Here is a 27,070-nt window from a genome sequence, read left to right on the forward strand (position 1 = left end):
TGCAAAATAATAATTATAAAGATGACAATATTTTGAAAAAATGTTCTAGAGAGAACAGGAAATAAATTTTAAGTAATTTCTCAACAATCTATATTCTATATTTGCAATGTAAGTGACTCAAAAATATTTTCTTGATATTATTATGTATGTGTATAATTTTTCAGGGACATGTAAATGTATCATAGGTCACAAAATTTATCCTTTCAAAATTAAGGAATATAACATAAAAATAATAAAGCAACATATGTAGAGAATCCGATGTTGTGGTTGAAATCACAATACCCATTTATGTAAATAAACATATAAGTAGCTGATAATTTTAAGAATACGAAGAACATCCAAGGGAAAAAAGTCTTTCTTGGAGGGAATAAGTAAAACTTCAGACATCACTGGTAAGTGAGATGAAATATTCACCTCAGTGTCATACAGAGAACTCAGGACAGAACCTGAAATTTTGGTTTGAAAACTGTTAGTTTATATATCTTTTAGAATCATATCCGCAAATTTCTCAGAGATGGATGAAGAATACCCAACATTTGCACAGGTGGGGAAACCTCTTACTTCCAAGAAGCGCATGCAAAAGAATAGTGAGTATTTTTCTTCCCCAACTTCTACAGTCTTGATTATTTTCTGTAAATAAATGTTCAAAATAATCCCATTATAATTTAGAATATGATTTGTATTTACCTCATTTCCAAGATTTTATGACCTAAAAGATTTCCATGATAGACTTTACAGGGAAATAAAATGTTTGCATAGCTTTCCTGTATTTGAAAGAAATCCTATGTGTTAGCTCTCTTCACACACTGTACACTCCATTCTTTATATTACCAGAGAAAAAACAGCAGGAAATTTACTCAGAAGTGGAAGAATATCCTTTATACATGAACCAAACAAAGATAAAAACTGAATCACCTAAAGAAAAAGGTAAGGGCTCTACAGCCTCGCTATCCTTCATAATCTTAGCCTATGTGTAAGCAATTAAAGTAAATCAGAAATGACTGCTGTAAATAACCAATTAGCTTACTTCACTTCATAAGACTGCTCAAACTATATCCAAAAACATACATGAAAAAGAAAAACTGAAAGCCAAACAGCCAAGTTTAGTATATAAAAATTAAAAACATCATACCAAAGTGATTTATGTGCACCCATGTTTATAGCAGAAAATTTATAATAGTTAACTCTTGAAAATAACCCGGCCTTTCAAATGAAGAATGGATAAAAAAAACCCGTATTTTTAAATAAACATAATGCAGTATTACTCAGACATTTATAGATAAATACATGCAATTTGAGATCATAGCCATAAACTGATACAAATGAGATCCATATACATAAGTATAGTATTGTCTCACTAGTGTGGAAAGATGAATGAGTAAATAAGATTCAAAAGGGACAGTAGATATTGTGAATTGGTAAGAAACTATTTAAAAGAAAAGAGTAACTGATGGGGGATGAAGAAAAGGGAAATATATATATGTATATGATATATATATACACACACATACACACACACACACACACACATATATATATATATATATGTATATACAAGATAATTAAGACAGTAATACAGTGAATTTCTCTTAGTTGACTGAGAAGAAAAATTGGTGTTAGTAGTTTTGGGCACTATTTCATGCCTATATATTGCACTCTGAGTAACTTCTATGAAGATAAGCATACGCAATGTGTTAATTGTTGTTACACTATTAGTGTAATGTGAAACTGTTTTATTTTATTTCTATTTTCCTTCTTCTCTTTAAAATTAAAAATAATACAAGTTACATATATCACAAAGAATACTGGTGTAGTTAGGTTCCAGTTTCTATATATACTGATTGATACAAAAATTAAAATTTTCCATTTGTTTAGAAACAGTGGTAAATCTCCAACTGTTGAACATGCGTTCTGTGAAATTTCACCAAACTGTATTATGATTAGCAGTATTTGTCATACATTTGTGATTATCGTTTCTTCTGTACATTACTGTGGCTATTCTTTATGATGAAGAATATTAGACCAATTCCAACGTGAAAGTTTTGATTTGTATATAAGTATAGAGGCACAAGGTATTTATTAAATAATATCCCTTCTTATTGGTCAATAAAATTAATCTATACAATAGTATTTTAGAAAAATTTGCTTTTGTATACATTTCTGTACATCCAATATTCTACTTTGCATTCTGAAAATATTGAGAAAAACCAGGGGATTACATTGGTACAAAGCGACCTCCCTAGAGATGCGCGGTAACTATAGTGAGCAGAGCTCGGTACCTGACTCTCACTTCATTGTTCTTTCACGCTGGTCCTTATCTATTTCCAGTTTGAAAGCGCCCAAGAGCTAGGGTGCTGAGCTTCAGGGATTTCTTCCATAAACCTGCTGTGTCATTCAATCCTCTCTGCCTCTTTCTTTCCAGAGTCTTCAGTTCCCATAGCCTGGCGGCTCACGGTAATGATTCTTGCAAGCTTGTGCTTCTTTCTCTTTTTGACAAATGGAGTGCTGGGTTTCATGGGTAAGTCACTAGGTATGGAGCTTAAAATAATTGTCTCCTCATAAGGAGGTACTTTATTGTGTCATCATTTATTTGGACATTTAAATGCATTTTCCCAAAGAGTCATTAATTTGGTTTGATGAGAAAGTATTCTAAGTAATTCCAAACTACCCATTGCCAGTACCTGAAGGTATTGTAATATTAAGGAAAATGTATAAAGTAAGTACCATTACATAATTATATAGGAAGAGACAAACTGACATCTCTTAAAGGAAGGTAAATATATAAATTTAGTATAAAAATACAGAAAACCAAACACTGAATTTGAAGCTTCAAAAACATCAGTTTTACTATTTTAGCTGTTTTTATCTGTTACAAGTGTTTTATGTTTTATAGCAGCATGTTATAGAACTGACTCCTTTAAAGCATCATTATTTGTTTCTACTGTAAAATTGATCTGTTGATCCTGCAAATTTAAATATATAATTATAATAGTAGTTTCAAGTATGTAAACTGATAATATATCTGTGAGTCATACAAAAATGCAATTATATTTATTTCCCTAAATCTGTATTCTGAGAATTGTGAAACCATATTTAAATCTCGTTCTGTATAGTCTCATTAAGTATATGCAAGACTATACATTTTATTAATATTATTCACTAACAGAATTGTTTGGGCAACGATATTGTTTCAAACCTTTGTCTATTTCGATAGAGATCTTAAGCTAATGAAAAGTTTTATTTATACTATAGATGTACTAGAAAAGCCTAGAATTTCATGAATATTTACAATATTTTTGTACAAATGTGTTTTAGATGCTTCTCTGTTTTATTTTTAGTTGTCTTTTTAAAGTTAAATTAACTTTAAACTGACATAAAAAAGTATGAATACTAACGAATTAATGTGACTTTTTAATAAATCTATTGTGTAATCAGGATAAATGTATCAAAATCCTTAAACATTTAGCAAATCTTTATGGCTAAACCATTCCAAATGCATTCTTCCAACTTCTTGAGTTAGATAGTGCATAGTTGCTATCAATATAAACAGAAATGTTTGCAGTCTGTTTCCCCACTTTGTATGTTTCGCTTTTGTATCTTGAACAACTACTTTTAAGAGGACAACATGTAATCATCAAGTAGTGATTTCTTACTGTTTATTTTTTCTTTGAAAGTATGTGTTATTTCTATCAGTTTTCTGTTTTGTTTAGTCTTTCTTTAAATAAATTTTTTTAAAAATAGTCAATAGACAGACACCATGGTGCAAATAGATGTCAAACCTTCCTACTCTTATCTTACCTGATGTTTCCCATTGATGCATATAATCGTATTTCATTCTTTCATGTGGCTGAAAATTGTTCCATGGTGTATATGCACCACATTTTCTTCAGGGATTCGTCGGCTTCTGTTTCCTGATGATTGTGACCAGTGCTGCAGTAAATGTAGGGGTACTGAGGTCTCTTCAACATAATGATTTCATTTCCTTCAGATATCTAGGAGTGAAACTGCTGAATCAAATAGTAATGTTATTTTTTAATTTTTAAAGAAACCTTCACATTAATTTCCGTACTAGTTTTACTAATTTACACTCCTGTGAACAATAGTTAAATGTTTATTTTTCTCCATATCTTGTCCAATACTCACTATCTTTTTTTTTTTTTTCATAAAATCCATCCTTACTGGAATGAGATCTGATGTGTTTTTGGTTTGCGTGACTCTGCAGTTTAGTAGTAATAAGCGTTTTATCACATAGTGTTAGTCAATTGCATGCCTTCTTTTGAGAAATGTCTATATAAACCTATTGCCTTTTTCTAAAATCTGACTGGGTTTTTCTCTTGCTTGTTTTTATTGCTGTTTTCTTTAAGTTACATTTTTGGATTTCCTTACATGTGCTAGTATGGATTAGTAACTAGCACATGTATAGTTTATAAATATTTTCTCTAGTTACATATGTTGTTTCTTCACTTTGATTATTGTTTCTTTACTGTATGGAAACTTTTTAGTCTAATTTCATTGGTTGATTGTTTTGCTTTTTTTCCTGTCCTTTTATCAAAAAATTCCTTGCCTGTTTCAATGTTGTAAAGCATTTACTGTATGCTTTCTTTTAGTAGTCTCATATTTTCAGATCTTATAATTTTCTTTAATCCTTTTTTACTTCATTACTGTAACAAATGAGAAAGAAGGGACCAATTTTCATTCTTCAACATGTGGAGACCCAATTTGCACAGCACTATGTGTTATAAAGTCTGTTCTTTCTACGGCATGTGTCCTAAGAAACTTTGTCAAAAAAATCAATCTGTTACGATACACAGAATGAAATTTAGGCTTTCAGTTCTGTTCCTTTGGCCAATATGTTTGTTTTCATATTATGATCACTATAGCTTTGTAGTATATTTTGAAATCATATAGTTCAGCAATACCTACTATGTACTTTTTGCTCAATACTGTTTTGGTCATTCAAGGTATTCTATTTTTTTGTTTGATTTGGTTTTGCTACCATAATGTTTCTTGTTTTCTTCTAAATAGTTGTTCATATCTTCACACATAGTGAATTCATACAAAACAAAATGGTATCATAGTGATCAGAACAGAGTAATAAAGGCATTACAGGCCTTCAAAACCAGACAATAGGAAAATCAACAATAGCCGCCATAATGTTGCTTGTTCTCCTCAAAATAGCTGTCCATGTCTTCATATATGCTGAAATAAAACAATACAAAACAGGCTAAAACCACGCTGGACAAAGAATAAATGCATTACTGGATTTCCCAGCAAGATGATATCAAATCAGTAATGGATACCATAATGTCTCTTTGTCTTCAACGTAGCTGTGTATTTCATCATGCGTAATATAATCAATTCTCATAAACTGTTTAGGATAACTTCTAAGCATGTATAAGCCTCTACACATATACCTCTCTGCATCAGAGGGAAAAACAAAGCAAAACAAAACAAAACAGATTCCTAGAAAAACAAAAAAGACAAAGAAATGACAAGAGCAAAGACCTCAAATCAATGATGATATAGGCCTTCAAAACAAGGTATTACTTTACATAATGATCTTCAAGAGTTCCTCAGGTCACCAGACACAATCACGCAAAATTGTTCCACTCTTATGAAAGTTAACTGTTTTGTTCCAAGAACTTATAGAATTCATAGCACAATCATCTTAGCTACCCTAAGTGTGTTTATATAATTTTAGATATTTTTCCCTTCCTTTTTCTTTTCTCTCTTTTCCCCTGAGATATTACTTTTCCCCTTTGAGCATATTCTTATCCTTTCCCTGTATGAATGAGGATTTTGTATCTTAAGTACCCCTACCATTTCTTACACTAGGGAGACTATTGTTGTTTACACATGTGAGTTTGATTTATTTCACTTCTGAGTATTCTCTCAAATTGTGTCCATTTGCTTATAAATATCTCAATGTGATCAATCTTTATACATGAGTAGTATTCCATTGTATAAAAATACCACATATTTTTTTTCCATTTCTTAGTTGATGGACACTTAGGTTGTTTCCAAGATCTGGCTATTACAAATTGTGCAGCGATAAACATAGGTGCACATATATCACTGTGGCATGTTTTCTTTTCTTCTGGGTATATGCCAGAAGTGGAATAGGTGGGTCAAGTGGGACTTCCAATCCCAGTTTTTTGAGGAACTTCCAGACTAATCTTCATACCTTCATATTGGTTGAACCAGTCTGTACTCCCACCAACAGTGCAAGAGTTCCTTTTTCCCCATAGCCTCTCTAGCATTTGTTGTTGGTAGTTTTCTTTATACTAGCTATTCTTTCTGGAGTGAGATGGAATCTTGGTGTGGTTTTCATTTGCATTGCTCTAATGACCAGTGATGCTGAACATTTTTTCATGTATTTATTTGTCATTTTTATTTCTTTATTTGAGAACTGTATAATCATCTCAGATGGGCCTTTGAATTTTGGGGATCTGATTTTTTAAAAATTCTTTATACGTTTTAGACAGAAGTTCTTTGTCTGAGAGACAGTTCACTAAGATTTTTTTTCAATTTGTGGGTTTTCTTTTCACTATGCTAGATATTTCTTTTGACGTGCAAAACTTTTAATGAGACATAATCCCTGTTTTTGATTCTGGAAAGTATGTCTCATGCAGTTTGATTTTTGTTCATGAATTCTCTACCTACGCCTATGTCTTCAAGATTCTACCTACTTTGTCTTATAACACATTTAGTGTTTCTGTTTTAATATTTAGATCTTCAATCCATTTAGACTTTAGTTTAGTACATGGTGATATGCATGGTCTAGTTTTAGTTTTTGGCATATGGAGAGCCAATTTTTCCATCACCATTTATTAAAGAGACAATCGTTCTTCCAGTGAACATGTTTGGCTCCTTTAAAAATTAAGGTGCCTGAGTCTGTTTGTAGTTGTAGTTGGATCTCCTAATCTATTCCATTGATCTTCAGGTCTGTTTTTATCCAAGTACCATGCTGATTTTATTACAGTAGTTTATAACTTTATAGATAAGCTTCAAGTTAAGCATTGTGATGCCTCTTGCCTTTCCTTTGTTGCTCAGAATTGCCTTTGCTATTAAAGGCCTTTCCTGGTCCCAGGTGAATTTAGAAATGATTTCTCTAGATCCTTGAAGTATTTTGATTTAAATTGCATTAAACCTGTATAACAATTTTGGGAGAATGACCATTTTCACAATATTTGTTCTTTCTATCCATGAACATGGAATGTCTTTCTATTTTCTGAGATCCTCTTTGATTTCTTTTTCAGGGTATTATAATTTTTCCTGAATAGATGTTTTGTTCTTTTGTTAGAATAATTTCTTTTTTTTTAAAGAGGAAAAAGAGAAAAACACAAAACAAAACAAAGCAGTGTAAAGTTACACATAATACAGAACTACAAAAAAAAAGAACATAACAGTAAGAAATCACCTGTTAATAGATTACATATTATCATCTTGGAAATAGTTGCTCAAATCACAGTATCAAAGAATACAAAGTAGACATTCAAACAGAGAGACTGCAAACAGCTGTGTTCAATGATCCAAAAACATTAATATAGTCAGCTATTTAACACCCCTAAACCCACTTGCTGTTATATCCATTAGAGCTCTTTTTTTTTCCTCCCTCTCATTTTTACAACAAAATTTACACATTTTTGGATTTTATTACTCCTTAGTTCTTATTACTTTTTTGGGAGGGGAGAGAATAAAGTCAAATATGGCAAAACAAAGCTGTAAGTCAAAACCAAGGATAGACATAGCACATGATGTGGAACAGAGTACAAGGTTATTAACAATGGTTATCAACGTTGTCTCTTGTTTCCTTAAAAGGAATTGTCTATCTCATTAGATATTATAAAGTTGGACAAAACAGTAGAGAACAAGACCAATAAAACTTAGGCATTGTAAACATTACAGGACTTCCAAAGGAGACAACAGTCAAACCAGAATGGGCATCTTAGTGAACCTTATTGCCTTCAATGTAGTTGCCTATACCCTCAGACTTGATACTATCGCACAGAATGGAACAGAGTCTAATCAGTCAAAACAAGATTGTGGGAGTATTACAGGACTTCAAAACAAGTTAATAGGAAATTGAAAAGAGTTACTATTATATATCCTATTTTTTTTTAATTTTTCCACTAATTAAAATAAACATAAGAAATAACTAAATAATTTTTTTAAAGAATAGTAGTTACCATAGTGTCTGTCTTTTTCCTTGAAATATTTGGATAAAACTTCATATAATACAGCTTCAAATATTTCCATATCAAGAAGCCCAGAATAAAGCCTTTCTAATTAATAAGTGAAAATTTTATAAGGCTTCAAGGCCACAAAATGGGGAATCATGATTACCACATATTTTTATATATTTGAATCATTACTTACATTAGGGAAACTATTTGGTATTCATACATGCGAGATTGGTTTATTTCACTTATGAGTATGGTCTCAAGCTGCGCCCATTTATTGATAAATATCTCAATGTGATCCTTCTTTATAGCTGAATAATACTCCATTGTATAGAAATACCACAACTTTTTTATCCATTCCTCAGTTGATGGACACTTGGGTTGTTTCCAAGATCTGGCGATTACAAATTGTGCTGCTATAAACATAGGTGCACATATATCACTGTGGTATGATGCTTTCAGTTCTTCTGGGAATATGCCTAGAAGTTGAATAGCTGGAATAAATGGGATTTCCAATCCCAAATTTTTGAGAAACCTCCAGACAGACCTCCACAAAGGCTGTACCAGTCTACACTCCCACCAACAGTGCAGGAGAGTTCCTTTTTCCCCACAGCCTCTCCAGCATTTGTTGTTGGTTTTCTTGATCCTGGCCATTCTTTCAGGAGTGAGATGGTATCTCAGTGTGGTTTTAATTTGCATTTCTCTAATGACCAATGATTATGAGCATTTTTTCATGTATTTATTTGCCATTTGCATTTCTTCATCTGAGAATTGGGTATTCATCTCAGATGCCCATTTTTGGATTGGATCTTTGAATTTTTGGAGGTCTGAGTTTTTTTTAATTCTTTATATGTTTTACACAAGAGTCCCTTGTCTGAAAGAGAGTTCACTAAAATCCTTTCCCAGTTTGTGGGTTTTCTTTTCACTATGCTGGAGATTTCTTTTGACATGCAGAAACTTTTTAATAAGAAGTGGTCCCAGTTATTGAATCTGGGAAGTATTTCCCGTGCGGTTTGAGTCCTGTTCATGAATTCTCTACCTACTCCTATGTCTCCAAGGTTTCTACCCAATTTGTCTTCCAATAGATTTAGTGTTTCTGTTTTAATATTCAGATCTTTGACCCATTTAGATTTTAATTTAGTACACAGTGATAGACATGGGTCTAGCTTTAGTTTTCGGCAAATGGAGAGCCAGTTTTTCCAGCACCATTTATTAAAGAGACTGTCGTTCTTCCAGTGAACCTGCTTGGCTCCTTTATCAAAGATAAGGTGGTTGAGTGTGTTTGTAGTTGTGGTTGTATCTTCTAATCTATTCCATTGATCCTCTGCTCTGTTTTGATTCCAATACCATGTTGATTTTACTACTGTTGCTTTGTAGTATAATTTCAAGTCAGGGATTGTGATGCCTCCTGCTTTGTGTTTGCTGCTTAGAATTGCCTTTGCGATTCTAGGTCTCTTCTGGTTCCAGATGAAATTTAGGAGTGATTTCTCTAGATCTATAAGGTATGTTGATGGTATTTCTATTGGGATTGCATTGAATCTGTATAAGAGTTTTGGGAGAATAGCCATCTTCACAATGTTTGTTCTTCCTATCTATGAGCAAGGGATATCTTTCCATTTTCTGAGATCATCTTCAATTTCCTTTTTCAGTGTATTATAGTTTTCACTGTATAAGTCTTTCACTTCTTTCGTAAGAGTAATTCCTAAATATTTCATTTTTTGCTTGCTAATGTGAATAATCCAGTTTCTCTTATTTCCCTCTCTGTGATTTTGTTGTTTGAGTATAGGAATGCTATTGACTTCTGAGTATTGATTTTGTATCCAGCCACATTACTGAATTTATTTATTGTATCTAAGAGTCTTTCCATGGAGCTTAGGGGGTCTTCTATGTAGAGTATCATGTCATCTGCAAACAATGACAACTTAATTTCTTCTTTTCCTATCTTTACCCCTTTTATTTCTCTTTCTTGCCTAATTGCTCTGGCTAGTACTTCCAGTACTATATTAAATAGGAGTGGTGATAAAGGACATCTTGTCTTGTGCCTGATTTTAAAGTAAAGGCTTTCAATTTTTGGCCATTTAGTATGATGCTGGCTGTTGGTTTGTCATAAATGGCCTTTATTATATTGAGGTAAAGACCATCTATTCCAATTTTCTGTAGAGTTTTTATCATGAATAAATGTTGGACCTTATCAAAGGCTTTTTCTGCATCTATAGAAATGATCATGTGATTCTTATTTTTGGCTTTATTGATATGGTGGATTACATTTATTGATTTGCGTATGTTGAACCATCCTTGCATTCCTGGGATGAATCCCACTTGGTCATGTTGTATAATCTACTTGATGATTTGCTGGATCCTATTTGCCAATATTTTATTGAGGATTTTTGCATCTGTGTTCATTAGGGAGATCGGTCTATAGTTCTATTTTTTAGTTGGGTCTTTCTCAGGTTTTGGTACTAGAGTAATATTTGCTTCCAGGAATGACTTAGGAAGGATTGCTTCCTTTTCAATTTCATTGAATAGTTTGAGGAGTGTCGGCATTAGGTCTTCTTTGTATTTCTTGTAGAATTCCGCAGTAAATCCATCTGGGCCTGGGCTCTTCTTGGTGGGTAAGGACTTAATTACATTTTCAATTTCATTAGCAGAGATTGGGTTATTCAACAGTTTTACATCCTCTTGATCTAGCTTTGGCACTTCATATGCTTCTAAGAATCTGTCTATTTCTTCTGTGTTATCAAACTTTTGAGAGTAGAGGTTTTCGAAATTGGTGTTGATGATCCTCTGTATTTCTATTGGGTCTGTAGTGATTTCTCCTTTTTCATTTCTTATTGCATGAATTTGAGCTTTTTCTTCTGTTTTTTAATAGGTTGGCTAGAGGCTTATCGATTTTATTTATTTTTTCAAAGAACCAACTCTTTGATTTGTTGATTCTTTGGATTGTTTTCTTAGTCTGTATTGCATTGATTTTTGCTCTGATTTTTATAATTTCCTCTCTTCTTTTGGCTTTGGGCTTGACTTGCTCTTCTTTTTCTAGCTGTTTGAGGTGTAGCATCAAGTTATTTATTTGTATTCGTTCTGTTTTCCTGATGTGGGAACTCAGTTCAATAAATTTTCCTCTCAGGATGGCTTTCATTGCATCCCACATATTCCGGTAAGTTGTATCTGCATTTTCATTTTCTTGTAGGTATTGTTTAATTTCTTCTTTAATTTCTTGTTTGACTAACTAATTACTCAAGAGTGTGTTATTCAGTTTCCATGTTTGTGGGATTTTTGCAGTATCTTTTATCATTTACTTCTAATTTCAGAGCGCTATGATCCAATAACATGCAAGGGATGATTTCAACTCTTTTGCATTTGTTTAAATATGTTCTGTGAGCTAGTATATGGTCTATTTTAGAGAATGATCCACGTACTGCTGAGAAGAATGTGTATTCTGATGTTGTTGGGTGGAACATTCTGTATATGTCTATCAAACCCATTTGTTCACAGGTATGTTTCAGTTCTGTTATTTCTTTGCTCATTTTCTGTCTGGTTGATCTGTCCCTTGGTGTCAATGGCGTATTAAGGTCTCGTGTTACAATTGTGTTACTGATAATTTGAGTTTTCATTTCTGTTAATAATTGTTTTATATAACTGGGTGCTCTGGAGTTTGGTGCGTATATATTTAAGATAGTTATCTCTTCCTCTTGGAGTTTTCCCCTTACGAGTATGTAGTGACCTTCTTTATCCTTTATGGTCATTGTTGGTTTAAAGTTCACGTTGTCTGCAAACAGAATGGCTACTCCTGCCTTTTTTTGGATTCCTGCTGCATGAAGAATTGTTTTCCATCCTTTGACTTTCAGTCTGTGAGTATCCTTCTGGGTTAGATGGGTTTCCTGTAAACAGCATATGGTTGGATTTTGTTTCTTGATCCATTCTGCTAGTCTGTTTCTTTTGGTTGGTGCATTGAGACCATTTTCATTAATGGTTATTACTATTAAATGTTGGTTAATTGTAGGAATCTCATCTCTCTGCTGTTGCATCTTTATCTTTCTGTTCTGTTTAATTATTTGCTTTGCTTAGAGGTTTTTTCCTTTGTGTATCTAAACTGTCTTTCAATATTTTTTGCAGAGTTGGTTTGGTGTTCATGAAGTTCTTCAGCTGTTCTTTGTCATGGAAGTATTGTATTTCACCATCTATTTTAAATGATAGTTTTGCAGGATATATCTAGGTTGGAAATCATTTTGCTTTAGGATCTGGAATATTTTACTCCATGCTCTTCTTGACTTTATTGTTTGTGCTGAGAAGTCTGCTGTGATTCTGATAGCTTTTCCTTTATAAGTGATCTGTCTTTTCTCTCTGACAGCTTTTAATAATCTATTCTTGTGTTGGATTTCTGGGATGGTGATTGTTATATGTCTGGGTGTAGTTTTATTTTGGTTATGACTATTTGGATTTGTATATGCTTCACTGATCCTGATGTCAGTTTCTGATCTCATGCTTGGGAAATTTTCAGCTATTACTTCTCTAAATATTCTCTTGATATCCTTTATGTTGTCTCCTTCTTTTTCATTAATCCCTATCATTCTTTTGTTATTCTTCTTTTCATCGTCTTGCAGTTGTTGAATTGTTGTTTCCTGATTCCTTGTTATTTTTAAAGGATCTTTCCTTTCCTGTTCACTAGCTGCAATCCTGTCTTCAAGGTCTGAAATTCTATCTTCACTTTCATTAAGGTGGTTTTTACAACTTTCAGTGGAGTTTTTTATTTCCTATATATCTCTGTGCATCTGCATTATGTATTCTGTTTGTTTCTTATATTGCTCGTCTAGGGATTCTATCTTTTTGTTTAGTTCCTCCAATTTTTTATCTGTGTTTTCTTTAGATATATTTAGAATCTCTTTCATTTCTTTTTTCATTTCTTCTTTTATCTGGGATATTATTTCGAGTTTGAATTTCTTTAAAGCCTCCTGGAGTTGCTTGTCAACTTCAGTAGCTATTGTGTCTGATATATGAGGTGGATGGGGTATATTTTCTTCTAAATATATTTCTCCTAGGGTTTCCTGAGATGGGCTGGAGGTTTGAGGTTGTAATTTGGTCTTTTGTTTTGTCATTTTCCTATATTTCTGTGTTTCAAGTGTTATTTGAAAGCTTCCTCAGGATCTGTTGAAAATCCCCTTCTATGTTTGCAGCTACTGAGACTCTGGCACCACGCTACCCCAAGCCATTGGGTCTGCAGAACCAATGGCCCTCCTCTGCTTGTTCAGAACTCCGCAGTTCCAGACAAGCTGGGCCTCAGGGACACTGTGCGCCCACCTACCCCTTGGAAGATCCACAGCTCTTCAATCGCAGCCAGGTTAGGGTGCTCACCACAGGCCGCAGTGCCTCAGTAGCCTGTGATCCCTCCCTGCCTGCAGAGATATCCACAGTCCTCCAGACAAAGGAAGGGGCTTCTGCAGGCACTCCGGGTCCACCCAGCTCCTCCTCTGCAAGCAGATGGCTAGGCGCGGCTGGGCTCGGCGGATAGTGTAGGCCCGCCCACCCGTTGGGAGCTCAGCAGACCTCCAAGTGTAGCCGGGAGGGATGGGGAGGCAGCTGTAGTGGCCTCTAACCCACTGCTCCACTTCACTGCACCCAGAAGCCTGGGGGACCGGGACAGTCTGAGATTTGGGCAGACTGTGCTGGGCACTCACCACAGGCTGAGGTGCCTCAGGAACCTGCGATCCCTCCCTGCTTGCAGAAATATTCAGTCCTTCAGACAAAGGAAGGGGCTTCTGCAGGCACTCCAGATCCGCCCAGCTCCTCCTCTGCATGCAGATGGCTAGGCGCGGCTGGGCTCAGGGGATATTGTAGGCCCGCCCACCTGTTGGGAGCTCAGCAGACCTCCAAGTGTAGCCGGGAGGGATGGGTAGGCGGCTGTAGTGGCCTCTAACCCACTGCTCCACTTCACTGCACCCAGAAGCTTGGGGTCCAGGACAGTCTGAGATTTGGGCAGACTGTGCTGGGCACTCACCACAGGCTGAGGTGCCTCAGGAACCTGCGATCCCTCCCTGCTTGCAGAAATATTCAGTCCTTCAGACAAAGGAACGGGCTTCTGCAGGCACTCCAGATCCGCCCAGATCCTCCTCTGCACGCAGATGGCTCTGTTAGACTAATTCCTAAGTATTTCATATTTTTGGATGCTAGTGTGAAGGGTGTGACTTCTCTTATTTCTCTCTCTTATTTTGTCGTTTGTGTATAAGAATGCTATTGATTTTTGAGTACTGGTTTTCTATCCAGCTACATTACTGAATGTACTTATTATGCCTAGGATTCTTTAAATGGAGTTTTTGGGGGTCTTTCAAGATGGTTTTGAATAGTAAGAACATTTTCACAGTATTGATTTCAGCAATTTGTGACCATGAATATTTTTCCTTTAGTTTGTAGGAGTGTGCTTGAAATTCTTTCCTCGGCATTTTAGAGTTTTCATTATGGATATCTTTGATCTTTTTGACTAAACTTAACTAGCTATTTTGCTTATGTAGTTATTTTAAGTAAGATTAATTTCAAAGAGGGTGAGGTAAAAGATGAGAATGATGAAAAAGACTAAAGTATTCTGTGTGTATGTACAAATCTGTCAAAATAAAATACATTAATCTGTATAAACAATACTCATCAAAAGATATGAATTAAAAAATCACTTGCTTTCTATTTCAGATGATCTTCTCTTTGTGTAGAACAGTGCTGCTGATATTTGTGTGATGATTCTGTATCTTACAATATTGCTGAATGTGTATATTCTAATACTTTTTAGTACTTTGTGGAGTTTTCCACATATCATGTCAACTGCAGGGGCAATTTGACATTTTCATACTTTTGATGGCTTTTATTTCTGTTTTTCCTTAATATTATGGGTAGAACTTGTTGAATAAAAGTAGTGAAAATGAGCATCATTCTGTTGCTCTAGATCATAAACAAAGTTTTCAGATTTTTGCCATTTTGTATAATGTTAGCCATTGGCTTCCTTGTGCCGAGATATATTGTTATAATTAATTTGTTCATCATTTTTGTTTTTGAGATAGAGTCTTACCTGGATCCTCCTAAGCTGGTCTCCGATCTCTTCTCCTCTCCTCTCCTCTCCTCTCCTCTCCTCTCTTCTCTTCATCTTCTCTTCTCTTCTTTTTTTCTCTCTCTCTCTTTGTCTCTCTCTGTCTCTGTCTCTCTGTCTGTCTGTCTCTCTCTGTCTCTGTCTGTCTCTCTCTGTCTCTCTCTCTCTCTCTCTCTCCCTCTCTCTCTCTCTCTCCCTCTCTCTCTCTCTCTCTCTCTCTCTCTCTCTCTCTCTCTCTCTCTCTCTTCTTCTCTCCACATTGGCTTATTGGCTTATGGGATTTCATTCAGCCCTCTGCATGCGTACATATCTGCCTGTGGAAATATGTACCATCAGATCCCTCTTACAGGACATTGAACACTTTTCAAATCTTCCTTTATATCTCTTCTAATTCCCTACCCAAGTACTAGTACTCTCTTTCTAAGATGTATGCAACATTTTAGACCTTGTTCATTAGTCCTAACTGTCAGCAGACTTCTTTTGTTTTCAAATATAAACTATCAAGGTACTCTGACAGGCGGCTTTTTTCCTATTTTTTCCAGTCTAAATATACGATATATGATACTCTTTTGGGGTAGATTTTTGTATTAGTACATGTGCTCCAAATATAATGATCACATTCATCATGGGGAAATTGGTCCTCTACGTAATGTATTTTCATTCTGTCTCACTATCCTTCTCATTTGCAAAAGCTTTGTTTCCAATTTTTCCTTCCAATCTCTTTGTTTTTTAATCACTTTCCCTTTCCTTCCTTTCCATCTACCCCACACCTTCTTCCACTTTCCATTTAAAAAAGTTCTTCCTATTTCTCAACATCTATCTTTCATCTTACTCCTTATTTATGTTTTGGGTTTCTCACACAAGAGAAACAATGAGATATTTAATATTGTGCATCTGGTTTATTTCACTTAAAATTATGCTGTTGTTTCATCCTTTTCCCTGAAGTATCACCAATTCATTCTTCTTTCTGGTGTAGTAACATTGTTTTATATAAATATGACATTCTTTATCCATTCATCTGATGGACATATGAACTGTTTCCAAAATTTAGCTATTACAAATTGAGCTGCTATAAATATGAGTGTGTATATATCACTATAGTATGAGAATTTTAAATCTTTCAAGAAAATACCTAGAAAGGAAATTGCTGGGTCAAATGCAATCACTAGTTTAGTTTTTTGAGGAAACTGCACACCCATTTCCACATGACTGTACCAATTTATATTCCCACCACAATGGAGAAGGGCTCATTTTCCCACAAAATCTCACCAGCACTTGTTATTAGTTTCCATCTTGATGGTAACCTTTATTTTTGGAGGGAGGCGGAATTTCAGAATTGTTTTAATCTACATTTCTCAAATTATCAGTGATGTTGAACATTTTTTCATATATTTATTTGCTATTTGTTTTACTTTGTCTGAGAAGTGTCTATTCACTTCAGATGCCAATTTTTGGACTGAGTCTTGTGGAAGAATTTTTATCTTTTTTGAGTTCTTCATTTATTGCAAATATTAAACCTTTGTCTGAGAAGTAGCTGGTATTTATTTTTTCCTTTTCTAAGGGTTGTCTCTTCACTTTGTGAGGGTTTCTTTGTGGTATGCAAAAGCTTTTCAGTTTGTATAATCCCAATTGTTGATTCTTTGTAATATTTCGTATGTAACTGGGGTTTTGTTTAACTTTTCCTACACCTATATCTTCAAGCGTTTTATCTATTCTGTCTTCTAGCAGATAAAATGGCTCTAGCTTAATATTTAGTTCTTCAATCCATTTTCACTTTAGTTTATTGCATGGTGACAGATATAGATCTAGGATTAATTTTGGGCATGTGGAAAGCCAGTTTTCCCAGCACCACTTATTAAAGAGGCGATCTTTTTTCCAGTGAAGGTGTTTGGTCCCTTTGTCAAAAATGGCTTATCTGACTGTGTTTGGAGTTGTTTATGCATCTTTTCTTCTGTTTCACTGATCCAGAAGTCTGTTTGTTTACCAGTACCATTGCCACACTTATCATGGCAGCTTTGTGGTACTACAACTTCAACTTTAGGATTTGATACTCCCTGCATTCCCCTGTTGCCCAGAATTCTTTTGCTATTCCACATCTCTTCTGACTCCATATGAATTTTAGAATTATTTTCTCTAATTCCATTAGAAATGCTCTTGTTATTTTAATTGGCATTTTATTATATCTGCACATCAATTCTGGAAGTATGGCCACTTTCACTCTGTTGGTTTTGCCTATCCAAGAACAGGAAATGTCTTTCTGATATCCTCTTCAATCTCCTTTTTCAGAATACTGCAGTGTTTAATTCATAAGTCTTTCACTTTCTTCTTTAGAATGATTTTTCCTAAGTGTTTCATTTTCCTTCTTTCCATTGTTTTCTCACTTTTTCTCATAGTGAGGATTTTTGTGTACAGAAATGCTACCAATTTTTGAATTTAGACTTTGTGTCCTGTTGTCACTGAAATTTGGTTGCTAATTCTCGGAATATTTTAATGGAATTTTGAGGTCTTCTATATAAAGTATGCCTTATGATGACATTATGTCATCATCAAATAATGATAATTTAACTCCTTGTTTTTCCATTCATGTTCCTTTTATTTTTTGTCCTTGTCAAATCACTCTGGCTAATGTTTACTGCACTGAACAAAAGTAGTGATGGCAGACGTCTATCTTGCTCCTGCTTTAAAGCATGAAAGCTTTCAGGGTTTGACCACTTAGTATGATGTTGGCTGTTGGTTTGTCATAGACTCCTTTTATCAGATTGAGATAAACTTCTATTCCAATTTTTTAGTGTTTTTATCATAAGTGGGGGTTAGATTTTGGCAAATACCTTTTCTGTATATTGAGATGATCACGTGTTTTTCCCCCGTTGGTTGTGTTAAAATTTGCTGTATTACATTTATTGATTTGTGTATGTTGAACCATCATTGCATCCCTGGGATGAATCCTACCTGATCATGGTATAAATGTAGAGATTTGCTGCATTCTGTTTGCCAGTATCCTATTGAGAATTTTTTGCATCTATGTTAATTAAAGAAATTTGCCTATAGTTCTCTTTTATGGTTGGATTTTTCTCTGGCTTTGGTTTTAGGGTAATGCTTGCTTCCAGCAATGACTTTGACAGTTCTGATTCTCATTCAATGTTATGAGTTTGAGAATTAGTCGCATTAGCTCATCTCTAGAGTTCTTGAGAAACTCAATTGTAAATCTATCAGCCATTGAGTTTTTCTTCATTGGTGGGCTTTTGTTTTATTAGTTCTTCAATTTCATTGACAGATTCTGGATTATTTAACATTTTTATATCTTCTTATATCAGTTTTGGTAATTCACATGTGTCTAGGAATCTGTTCATTTCTTCCAAATTATCAACTTTGTTAAAGTATTAGATCTCAAAGTAAGTACTTATAATCAGGATTTCTTCAGGATCTGTTGTAATTTTGCTCTTTTCATACCTATTTGGTTGGATTTGTGTCTTTTATTTCTTTGAGTTGAGTAATGGTTTGTCAATTTTATTTAATCTTTTAATGAATCACTTCTTTGATTCTGTGTCTTGTTTCTTAGTCTAAATTATATTAATGCTTACTCTCATCTTTATACTTTCTTACATCAACTTTGAAAGATAATCTTTCAGGGTACATAAGTCTGGGTTGGATGGTCCTTTCTTTTACCTCTCAAAATATTTCACACCAAGCTCTTCTTGACTTAAATTAGTATAATCAATAGCAATAATAACATCAAACACAAACTAGATAGTGACAAATTGCTCTAAGTAATATTTTGCCTCTTTTAGCCACTGGTACAAGATTTATAGTTGCATAACAAAATGAATGTAGGTATTTTACCCCCTTTCACTGTAGAGCATTACTTGCCCATCATTGGAAGTACTTAAATCCTTACAGATTTTTTTGCACCCACTTGTAGTGCTGGGGATTGAATTTGGGACTATGTGTGTACAAAGTAAGAGCTCTACTACTGCACCACATCCTCAGCCTACTATGTACATCTTCTTATCTATACTATTTTTCTTTTATGTATTAATACACATGTTGAAAAATTTCTAAATCAATTTTTTCTAGTTTTCTTCTTCAATGCCTAAAAGAATAAGATTGAAAACAGCTTTTAGGTTTATTTATTTTTTACAAGTGCAATGTAATGATAAAATTATGCCTGAATGATTTTTTAATTTATTAGTATATATTTACAATATATAATAAATATACTAATCTTGGAGAATTGGCATATATAGATATAACATGCACAATCATTTTTAATGTAACACATTTATTGTCCTTGTCAAATCACTCTGGCTAATGAATAGTTGTAGACATAAATGAAATTTACTTTTCAACAATTAGATCTTACTTGTGTAATTTTTGCCAGAAACCAAGAGGCCCCATTTAAGGCAATCATGCAAATTTTTCTTTTAAAATAAATTATTTAAATTGAACAATAGTTTACTTTAAAAATTATATGAATAATTATATGTATAATATACCAAAACTACTAGTGGTATAAATATAAATGAAGTTCAAAAAACTCTTTGATAACAGTTTTTGTGATAAAAAGAAATGTTTCTTTATATTCTAAGACTTATATATGTTTTTAAAAAAGTAATTTGCAAAGCAATACATTATATATAAGAGTTTATATTTTAAAAAGCAATTTTTAAAGCAATACATTATATATAAAAGCAAAATATGACTTCTATTCCTTTTTAAGGACATACTCTGATAAATGCAGTGGAAGGTTTCAGTCTATAAGCATTGATCAATAATATTTTAAATGGCTTTAACAGAAAGTTTTCCTTTTAGATAGTCAGCAAAAAAAAATCTAATAAAAACTTTTCTGTTTTATACTTTAGAAAGTTGGTAAAACTAGGATTAACAACAATAAAAATATACTGAACAAAATTCTTAAAGATACCAAGAAATTTTTATTGTGTAGCTAAAACCGACAGCTTCGGTTACCCTAAGAATTAATTAAAAACATCATAGAGCCAATACATTAAGAATAATTTATATCACATTGCAAACATTCAAACGTTACTTTCATCATTTCATGATTAAATTACAAAAATAATAACTAAACCATCTAACTATTTAGGAAACATGACCACAAATTTTTTAAAAAGCACTCCATTCACTCATAAATGTGCAGATTATGCTTATGTTACAAAGAGAATGTGTATCACTTTCCTAATGAAGAATTAGAAAGGGATAAAATCGAAAAACAGATACTTATGAAGGAATACACTAGACTGATTCTTATGCTAATGAGTTGTGGACTGAAAGGGGGAATGTAAATCAAAGAAGTCTGAGAATGTGAAGGTCAGCTTACGTGGATTTATGGTAACACAAATGAAGGAAATTGAAAACCTCATCTTTATTTTGTCTTTTGGCTAGAATTAAGTAGAAGAAATTGATTTTTTATTGGTGATTACAGTGCTCTGTGAAGGAAAGAGAGAATACATTTTATGATCTTTTAACTGACTGTTAATACCAAGGAGCTTTGGCCAGTGAAATAAAATAGCCATATGACTGGAGATTAGAAGAACATTCAAGAAAGAAATTATCACTTTGAGTTTATCTCTTTGACTTCAGAATTTTTGCATCTCTGTCTAACTTTTTCCTAGCAGTTAAATGACGTTTTAAAATCTGACATCTGAAGTGACTAGAAAGATGATGAAAATCATTAAATTTATTGTTTTCTCTCTAGTTTTGGTGCAAAAATTTAAAATGTTGAGTCTCACGCTGAAACCTAATACTTTATCATTCACCGACTATTTCAACAAATCTTTCAACACAGTCCATCATCTGAAATTACTGACTAACTTTGGACCATCCTAATGTCATGTTCTGTCCATTTGACTAATTGGGAAAACTGGTTTCAGCAATTCTAGCATTTTCTAGTTTTATCCTTTTTACTTTCTTCTATTTCTTCTATAGGAAAAAAGCAAACTTAATATACCTTTTTAATGTAAGATCCTGCTGAGCTGTCATCTTCCTCCATCTACATTTGGTAGCTCAATCTTTATTCTCAACACTGAGTTTATGTCACATCACTCATCATATCTTCCAGATGCCCACTGTTACCATGGCAATCAGTGAGTTCTGGAGAACAGAGCATTATAACTTTTGTGTCTCCATCATCAATGTCCAGTAGGAAAGCTTATCATTAATGTGTTTTTTAATAAATGAGATGTGGGTGTGGAAATCATAGTCAAACAAGAGGTAGATGCCTACAAAAGAACTTGAGTAAAAACCGTCTTTAATGCTGATGACAAAATGACCTATTCAAATTGAAACTGAGCCTTTTCTTCAGTTCCTTGGTTTGTTTTCCATGAATTAACCATACACAATAAAGTTTTCCAGGGTTTCCCGACAGATCAATCACCGAAGTGTCCTCTGGAAAATACAACACAAGAGGACGAGTCCCATGTTCAAAGCCTGCCATTCACATTGGAACCAATCTCCACAGGTGTGTAAAGAAAAAGTCATATCAGAGACTGACAAGGGTCTTCTCAGTTGGCTCATCCTCCACTTCTTCTCAATTTGAGTTTTCTTATAGAAACTAATGAAGTCCAACTTTTATTCTTATGCAATTAAAAGTGTCAGAAATCTGGAAGAGAAGTTTTCTCTGTGTATGTTATTATATTATTTTACATCACAATTGCTCAAATTAAAACATTTGCTATCAAAATCACCCTCTAAGATCGCTTATCATATTCTCTCTCTCTCTCTTTTTTTTTGTCATTTACTATGCATACTTAGTTTAAGAACTAAGTAGAGGTAAGCTTGGAAACTAAAGCTAAGATACACTTAGAAACTAGCTGTTGTTCTGGAAAATATGAAGAATTTCTTCCCAATGGAATGTCTTTCCTATGAAGGTTATGAGTAACAATAACAATATCTTAAAAAAATCATTTCCTAGAAAATGTGGACAGTGCTGCACATAAACTTGGAGAGACATAACTAATGTGATGTCATCCCTAGGCCAGGGTTCTTTCCAAAGGTAAAAATAGAACACATTCATCTCAAAAACTGTAATGATTTTAGAAGAACTAGAAAATATCTTGCTATTTCCCAGGCCATCATATTCCTCTCAGGATTCACCATGAATGGTCTCTGAAGAAAGTCTTTTGTTTTCAAGCAGGAGAAAATATTGAATATAAAGATAAATGGTCATGTTGTGGACAGAGCTGTTATTATTTCTCAACGAAAGTAAAGAACTTTGAAGACAGTAGGAAATTCTGCAAAGAAATGGATTCCACACTTCTCAAGATAGAAGACCCACAGGAACTGGTGATGTATATTTTGTTTTGCATTTCACACCATATTAGTTTTACATTATTAATAAGCTGTTTATTTCCTAATAACATTCAAGTAAAAAGACACATATTTAATGGAGTCCAGTTGAACGTTAGAAATACAAACAGAAATAATATAAGAAATTAGTAATTTCATCTCATTCATCCACAAGTAAAATTTCTATAGTACACTTTTTATAGATCAAACATTAAGTCATCAGAAAAAGTTATCCTTAAAATAGATCATGTTCTGTCCATTAAAGTTGTACAAAGCCCTTCATGAGTGCATGAGTGTGATGATTGGGTTTTCATGCCACATGCAAGAGATGCAGCTCCCACTAACTTTGTTAACATGTTGCTCATTTCCCATCTAATATCAAGAGAAACAAAGAAAGTAATTTGTATAAAAGGTAATCAAAATACGAGTCAAATGTTGAAATTGAAATACAGTTATGGTAAAAGACACTGACATTTTTCATCTTCAAAATAGTCATCTTTGTTTCAAACACAATTATTCCATTATTCTTGTCACTTTCCGAAGCAATTGTGAAGTCCTATTTCATGAATACATTTACAAGGTATGGTCAAAAAGAGGGTGAATTCTGCTGCTGCTGATGCTCAGTGTCCTTCAACGAAAAACAGACATGGGAAAACATTGTGGAGTGCCCTGGTCTCCCTCATTCACTGAGTTTGGCATCATGAAACTTCAGCTTTCCCCCAAAATCAAAACAACTATAAAAGTTAAATATTTTTAATTAACAGAGCCCTGAAGCAGCCATGACCACACAACTAAGTACAGGAGAAGGTACTTTAAATACTGTTTCAGTAAATGGGAAGAAAGTGGGGTATGTGTTTGAAGTGAGGAGAGTATTATAAAGGAGATTAACAGCAACGTGTCTTTACTATAATATTTTTTAAATGCTGAAACACTCATCCTTCTTTTTGATGACATTCTGTATATCTCTTGTTGAGTAGTATATAGAAATTTAGCAACATGCGCTCTATGAAAGGTTTATACTTGCGACAATCTCAGGAAAAACGGTAAATACTGAGTCTGAGGTTAAAGGAAAAAACTCATGATAAATTTATCATTAAAAATCAATTAATTTTCCTGGCATGTTGGCACTCCCCTGTATTCCCAGTGCTCAGGAGGCTGAGGGAGGGAGAATTGTCCTGAGTTTGAGATCAGTAGCCTGGGTCATAATGTAACACCAGCTAGAGCTGCTTAGCAAGACCTTATCTCAAAAGACAAAAAAATATTAACACTACTTAAAGTTAATTTTGAACATATATTATCTTACATAGGAAATTGGGTATTGTATAGTAATATATTTCAATATACTAATAATTCTTTCCTGCTTTGAAATTTTATTAACAAGATATAGAAATAATTTGTAATTATTCTTGCTAAAGAAGAAATATATCCTATTTTTTGGGGGGGGTTAAGACTACTTCTAAGATGACAATATGTATTTCATAAACTATTGATGTCTTACTTTTTTTGAAATTATGTGTTATTTCTACCCCTTTTCTGTTTTTTGCTTTAAATAATTAAAAAAAAATAGGCAAGTGGACACTAAAAATTATTCAGCCTCTCTGACCTAGTTCAATTTTCCACATAGATGTCTTTCAACAATTCAGAAATAGCCTTTTAAAATATTAACAAAAACAAACAAAATTTGACACCAAAAAAAGACATGTATAGAGGCTGAATTAATCTAGGGTCTTCTGGCTTAGAAGGAATTGCTACCAATGGAATAAAGATACCAGACATTTAAAAATAAAATTAAAATCAGTTATGAAATTGTAATGTATTTAAAAGTAGCCATCAAGTGATATGAATATGAAGTTTGTCTTTAAAATAAATAATACTTTAATATATAAAAATCTTATAATCTGCTTGCATAAGAATCATGGGATTTATATGGACAGTAATAAAATTTCAGGAATTATTTATGCAAATCTATGTATGCCACCAGAATTATTACAGAAAGTTACAAAAGAAGTAAAATGTATTAGATTATGGAACATTTTTTTCTTGGGAGGGGCTGTGCCTCTCTTTATATGTGACCTGTTTGGAGATATAGAACGTTAGAAAGCTATCACAGAAGGCTTTCAACTAAATAATTAATAACATGTCTTTGATGTAAGAGACGATAGCCTAGAATTCCTAGATACACAGTATGAGAACTGCCAAATCTGGACTTCCTAAGTTTTCTTGCAGCATATCTCTATTGAAAATTAAATCATCAATGAAAATCCATTTGAATTTCAAATGTTATTTCTCAATGCATATATGCATTTTGGGAGAACAGATGATTTGTAATTTCATCATCTTTTCAAACGATTAGAAAACAAAAAGAAAAATGAAATAAAGAACTATGGATAGATATGGAACCATAGTCAAAAAACTTCCTTTAAATCTTTCACAAAATATCAGTCTCTGAACTTGGAAAAACCGAGGAATGGGTATAAAACTGGCAGAATTTTCTTCCCAACATATTTGTAAAGATCAAATAATATAATACGTAATTCAAGGCGTTGTAAAGTGTAACATACAGTCATGTAAATAATGAAGTTTCTGCAATCAATGATGCATGATAATCACAAACAACCACGTGGCCTAATGGCTTCATATCAAGCTGAGATTAGGGAGGTACCCTCTATGGTTTCTCCCCAATAAAGAAATCACCTAATGATGCATCACTTAGAACATGCTTCTGTCCTTAAGTGAGACATAGCTGGATGAATATCAGCTATTTTCATAGTAGTCACATGATCATTCAGGTAAGCCATCTCATTGGATGGGGAAATGATACATTCTAAAATGCCTGTTTCACAGAGAATAAACACAGTACTTGTGGAACAAAAATATAAAACAATATTGCTAGAAATTTCATAACTACTATACCTGGGCCCCAAAATCAGACTACTCAAAACTCATGTTTGAGCCATACAGATTTTAGATGAGCTCCAATACATGTGACCAAACCCAAAGCTATTTTTTGGTCTTATTTATGCTTCCACATGTAGTATAGATTAAATAAAGGATATTTCATTATTTTATGTCCTTAAAAGTATCTGATTAAAACTTTTAACCCCACCTTATATTTACATTAAGTATAAAATCTTAACAAACTTAGTTATTCATTTCAGGAACATAAATATATTCCTATCTATACATAATATTCTATTTATTACAGAACTTTATTCAAAGCCAAGTATTTTATTTCACTTGGATTGGGTTGTCTCGTGAAGGAATCAGTAGACACTGGACATGGGAAGATAAATCAACACCCTTTCTTACAAGGTAAGTTTCTCCAATAGGATAAGAGCTAATAAGTTCCAGAACTGGTGTACAGTCCCAAAGGCATATAGGTAAAATATGTACATTGTATATGCACACACATATATATCTAAAGCAATAGGTTGGCACACTTATAAACATACACTCCCAAAGGACATAATTTGGCTACAGAGGTGAGGCCATGCAGAAAAAAAAGCTTTTTTACCTTTAATTCTACACCTAAGTTCTGGTAAGGTGATGTGGAGGATCATTTGGGCACTGACATTTAGTCTCTATGGCAAACAAAATACATCAACCTAATTTTGGATGTTATCATGTTCTATTATGTCTGCAGTACTGAATGTATATTTTACAACATTTACTTCCTTTTATTTCACTTTGAGTGCTTGGAAAGACTCAGAGATTGGAAACTGTGGAAGTCTAACGCCAACAAAGGTGACTGCTCTTGACTGTTCCAAATTAACACACTGTATTTGTGAAAAGAAAAATGTTTGTCTTTCTACTATGAGATTACCACGTCCTCAACAAAATGAACACAATAATTTTTCCTTATAAAAACCCTGACCCATGGAAGTGTGTTTTGGGGTGTCTCTGAATGATTGAGATGATGGAAACATGAAAATGAGGTGCCACAGATTCACAAATTCTTCTCCTTTCACATGAAGATAATCTATACACACCTCCAAGTGTAAACTGGTGAAGTAAAAGAGCACGGGAATTTCTGATGAGGACTAAAGAACCGTGGTTCTGCACATCTTCTGCGTGCAACTCACTCAAATGTAGAGTCTTCTACAAACTTCCAGAGTGACCATACCCATTTGGTTGAAATAGTAAATAAAGTCATGATTCTGTATGAAGTGTTGTGAATTATCCTATGATACATGATATTCTAAGAGAAAGACAGCATGGTGTACTAAGAAATGGAACTGTATCTTATGAGTGTACATCTCCTACCTACACCACACCCAGTACTTCTCTGCTCATTGGCAAATGCAATCTTTGACTCTCGATTTCCTCTGAGTAAAAATTTTCCAGACTGTTTTCCAAAGAAGTTGTGCCATTTTGCATTCCTACCAGTGATACAGAAAAGTTCCATATGCTCATATCCTTCTACTATTTAGAATTGTGTGTCGGCAAAACCATTTACTAAGGCCATATGATATTTATAAGTTTAATTTGTATTTCTCTGTGAGTAAAGGATGTAAATATC

At 33.6% G+C, this 27,070-nt stretch overlaps 1 protein-coding gene and 1 non-coding gene across 2 annotated transcripts; both read left to right on the top strand.

The window, feature by feature from the left end:
• The first annotated feature begins 477 nt into the window (after positions 1 to 477).
• Positions 478 to 27,070, top strand: LOC134473633 (C-type lectin domain family 7 member A-like). The gene is made up of 7 exons (XM_063238600.1): positions 478 to 587; positions 835 to 927; positions 2,423 to 2,518; positions 21,611 to 21,724; positions 22,400 to 22,548; positions 25,757 to 25,863; positions 26,244 to 27,070. Exons 1-7 carry the CDS (start codon positions 515 to 517, stop codon positions 26,413 to 26,415), a joined length of 804 nt encoding a protein of 267 aa, XP_063094670.1. The 5' UTR covers positions 478 to 514; the 3' UTR covers positions 26,416 to 27,070.
• Positions 22,826 to 22,929, top strand: LOC111757063 (small nucleolar RNA U13). The gene has a single exon (XR_002791446.1). It is a non-coding gene; the product is annotated as a small nucleolar RNA U13 (small nucleolar RNA).

This window comes from Cavia porcellus, unplaced genomic scaffold (assembly GCF_034190915.1).
Source record: "Cavia porcellus strain 051 isolate PalLab524CR breed Dunkin Hartley unplaced genomic scaffold, mCavPor4.1 scaffold_27, whole genome shotgun sequence".
In the NCBI taxonomy this organism is placed as follows: domain Eukaryota; kingdom Metazoa; phylum Chordata; class Mammalia; order Rodentia; family Caviidae; genus Cavia; species Cavia porcellus.

What these genes read in the sequence shown, in the direction of transcription:
- LOC134473633 (XM_063238600.1), top strand. Translation starts at nt 515, where the DNA reads ATGGATGAAGAATACCCAACATTTGCACAGGTGGGGAAACCTCTTACT. An exon ending in GAAGCGCATGCAAAAGAATA is followed by an intron (nt 588 to 834) that starts GTGAGTATTTTT and finishes TTATATTACCAG; the next exon opens with AGAAAAAACAGCAGGAAATT. An exon ending in ATTGGAACCAATCTCCACAG is followed by an intron (nt 21,725 to 22,399) that starts GTGTGTAAAGAA and finishes GTTTTCAAGCAG; the next exon opens with GAGAAAATATTGAATATAAA.